Raw genomic sequence first — 4,192 nt, 5'->3', positions numbered from 1 at the left:
TATGACAGAATAGAGCTGCATATTCCTATAGTAATTTACTTTATATCCAACTAAATATACCTAGTTACATGTATAATAATTGAAAATAATAAAGTTTCTTAAAATTAAAAATTATTATAAAAGTAATTTTTTTTTTTGTTAAAATGCTCGATACTCTTTGAAAAGTATACAATGAAACCACCAGCAGTCTTCCAGTATTCGGCCGAAAGTGATAGGAAACATAAAAGCGAAATAGTTATGTTTAAGGAATTCCATTGTCTTAATTAACCTATAATTCAGTCGACTAGATACTAGAAAGAGATATTGGTGCAAAGTTTTAGAGAAGTTCTTAAAATTTGGTTATTATATATTTAATAATTTCACTACACGTTCACTTGCTGCTACTTGTTCACTGCATGTGCAGTGTACGCTTGCGAAATTTATTTTTTTTTTTGTTGTTGAATTTATATGCAGTTTTATAACTAAACCCAGCATAAAATACACTGTATTATACAAGACATACGGAATGGAACCGTATAATACAAGTATATGGAAAAAAAATTAAACTTTAAATTATTTATTAAAAACTTCTAATGAATGCACTTTATTTCATAAGTACTATAACTTTTCAACTTTCAAATGACTTTTTATTTATATTTAAATATATTATATGTAAGAATTTTTTAATAAAAATGTATATATTGAATGTAATTCAATATAAGAATATTTATATGCGTTATTAATGAGAAAAAAATCGAAAAATAAAATTAATATAGAAACCTAAATTTTCTAAAAATAAAGAACTAGATAGGATCTTATTCAGTTATAAATGGAGAATCTATTACTGTTACTGTTTTACTAATAATACATTTTAAATTGTTAGCTTTAATTTTAAAATTGTTATTTGCAGAAACGTTTTATTAATGTGATTTTTTATATCTGATTGATTCTCATCTTTTTTTCTTCAAAATTTTTCTACTTTAAATAATTTTTACTTTAAATAATAAATTTCTTGATAAAAATTCTACCTAATATGTCATATTTTTACGCAAATATTTTTATTTTGAAAATGCACTCATAAATATAAAATATTTGTAAGGGTAAAAGATATTTTAAATCATTAAAACGTATTACATATGTATTATTTAAAACATTAAATAGATTATATTTTAAGTGTTTATTAAAGATAGAAAAAGAAAAAAGAAAAACTTTAATAAAAAAATATTATTTTGTTTAAAATATCCTGTTTAACAGTAAATAATGTTAATGGAGAAAAAAATATAAATATTCTTTCTTTATTCTTAATAAGTGATCAGAATTTATAATTTTAGGCTTTTCGCTTGTATTTTTATTTATATAATTTTGATAGTTATTAAAAATATTCTAGAAACTAATTTTGGAGGATCTAATTGTAGCGATGACATCACTTTCACTACGAACTATCGGCCTCGAACCGACGGTGTATATAAGGAGGGTGGTGGCCAACCCCAGCATAGCATCCTCCACTCCTACAACGAGCACAACGCAATGGCTTCTTACAAGGCACTCGTGAGTACCATTTAAATTCAACTTTTAAATTCTTATAAGCTATTTATAATTAATTCCAATGGTAAAATTACGCCAAAGTTTTAGTTTCGTATATAGTAAGAAATCACTTCGTATTTTTAAATTCACTTTATAATATTTTCTTTAGAACATTTGAAACATTAAAATATAAATAATTAAAAATCATACAGGTTGAATAACTTTTCTTACCTTTTTATTAATGTTTGAATTTATGAATTGAAAACAATAGTACTGACCATTATATATTCTACGAAACAAAGTATACAGAATATTTTTATTCTATTTAAAAAAAAATCATATCAGTTATTAAAATTACTTTAATATTTTAAATAAAATTATGTTATAAATACGCACAATGGTAAAACTACACAACTGCTTAGACTAATAAAAATAATATATCTTACTTATTTTAAAAATTATATTTTCAAATTTATATTCATTTACGATCAAATTTTTTTTTATGGTTTAGCTGAATATAAAATTTGAATAATAAGAAACAAAAGTTTTGTCCATTTCCGGTGGATCAAAATTTGTTTATATACCTCCTTTTTTCTAATATTTAGTTATATTAGAATTTTAGTATGAGTTTCAAATTAAATTTAATCGAAGTAAATATCGCATCTGTAATTAAAAAAAAAGCATATGACTTTTATATAAAACAAAATTAATATCTAGTTAAAAATATTAAATTACAACATATATTGATTTGGCGACTGTCAAATTTTATTGATTAACAATAAAAAATTGAACTGTTTATTTATTATTGTGTAGTTTACCGTTTAATTTAGGATATTTCCTATAATTGGCTTAGATATTCATGCATCCAATTAAAAACCAATAATTACTTTATTTTCTCTAAGTTGAAATGCGTCTATCACTATTTCTTTTTTATACAAATCTGGCAACCTATAAAAACTATTAAAATGGTTGCCAACAAAGCTTTTATGAATATATAAAAAGTTTTGAATGATTTTTTTAATTTCTAATATAATACTAAACAATAGTGAGCGGTTTTGAACATAAATTGTATCATTTTTGTTTAAATTCCGTCAAAATTTTTTTTTCAATCATTTCTTTTATTATATTTTTATTCCCATAAACAAGGAATATAGAGGATTTTTTAAATCATGGGTCCTTTCACAAGCAATTAGTAAAATTTATAATTAATAAAAATGATATTTTTTTAAAAATAAAAAATAACAGTTGTTGACAGTAAATATTTTATTTGTGATTTCCTTCCATTTAGTTATTACACAACCAACAATTAATATATTCCCGTAAAACAAACCAGAGTCAACATTTTATGACAAATGTGATTTTTAAATGTCCAGAACGCAATGTGAAGAAAATAACATTAGTTGGAACTTTTAGTAATAACAAAAATATAATACAATTTTCTTTAAAAATTAGATTTTTCAAGGATGATTTTAAATTGATCCTTGAAAATATTTGAAAACGGAATAAGGTTTTTGAAACTAACCATCTTAAATCAAATAAATTACTAACCACTAACATCTAAGTGTTTTCTGTCAATCTTGTCACTAACAATCACAGTAATATTGGATTTCATGTGACCTAAAATATTACTTAGAAAAAAATATAACATGTACATAAATAAAGTAGTAGAATATTCTTTAATGTTTATATTATTTAAATGAGCACTTCTCACTCTCTTAATGTATAAATATATATACAAGTCTGGTTTGTAAAAAAAAATCTTAAATTTAAAAAAAAAAAAAGACCAACAGTCAGAGAAATTCTCTATAAAGCATAATCATGTAAATATACAATAACTCATACAAAAAGGTAATTAAATCTAAATATAAAAAAAATGAAATAACTTAAAAAAATTGCTATTACATAATACTAAAATAAAATAGATCTATAACCCTGCAAGCCGTGAGCGGTCAGTGATGTAGTCTTTGTAAGGAAGTGCTGTTCTTAGACCAACGGTTGTGCAAAGAGTTATTTTAGTCAAAATTCACGCTAGACCGTCTGATCTTTCCCCAATTCTCCAAGGGTACACACTTTATAGGTCCGGAAAGGGTTCCGAACCCAAACAGTAAACTCACGGATACAGTAAGAGAATACTTACTTTTAAAACATGTTTTACGTTATTGTTTTTTTTTATTTGAAGAATTTTTAGTTTATAGGTTAATATTTTGCCTTTTTTAGCTACCTCTAATCCAAAAATTTATCTTATTTTATGCTGTACGGATTTTATATTTTGAAAAGCCATAACATAAGCAATCACTACTGAATTTGTTAATGAGATAAAATATCAACTGTAGAGTTATTTGTACAACTCCACTTATTTATACCATTGATAAATCACTTTTTTCTTGCATTCTTTTATATTTTTTCTTAAAAATTTTCATTGGTTTCTACTAAAATTTTTATAATCACTAATATGAACATTTCCTATTTGTTATACTCAGATTTTCGCTGCTCTCTGCTCTGTGGCATTCGCCGCTGAGGAAAAGGCAGTTGAGAAGAGGACAGCAGCTGCTGGCCTTGGTGAGAAAATATTATTTATATAAAATGTACTCTTTAGTTTGTATTTTAATGGAAAAAAAAATTAATTTTAATATAATGTTCCTTCAGTATATTATTTCCACGACTAAATGAAACTGTTAATACATATATA

General features: G+C 23.9%; 1 protein-coding gene across 1 annotated transcript in view; it reads left to right on the top strand.

Moving 5' to 3' along the window:
- Nucleotides 1-1,440: 1,440 nt before the first annotated feature.
- LOC106687173 (uncharacterized) overlaps nt 1,441-4,192 on the top strand; it is a 3,513-nt gene continuing 761 nt past the window's right edge. The window contains exons 1-2 of the mRNA XM_014430906.3: nt 1,441-1,527; nt 3,984-4,062. Coding sequence (XP_014286392.1) covers nt 1,507-1,527; nt 3,984-4,062 — 100 coding nt within the window. The 5' untranslated portion in view covers nt 1,441-1,506. The remainder of the gene's footprint in view (nt 1,528-3,983; nt 4,063-4,192) is intronic.

Source organism: Halyomorpha halys, unplaced genomic scaffold (assembly GCF_000696795.3).
Source record: "Halyomorpha halys isolate HHAL.00 unplaced genomic scaffold, Hhal_1.1 Scaffold921.1, whole genome shotgun sequence".
Taxonomy (NCBI): domain Eukaryota; kingdom Metazoa; phylum Arthropoda; class Insecta; order Hemiptera; family Pentatomidae; genus Halyomorpha; species Halyomorpha halys.
Note: the sequence above shows the minus strand (reverse complement) of the source record. Positions and strands in the feature narration are given on the sequence as shown.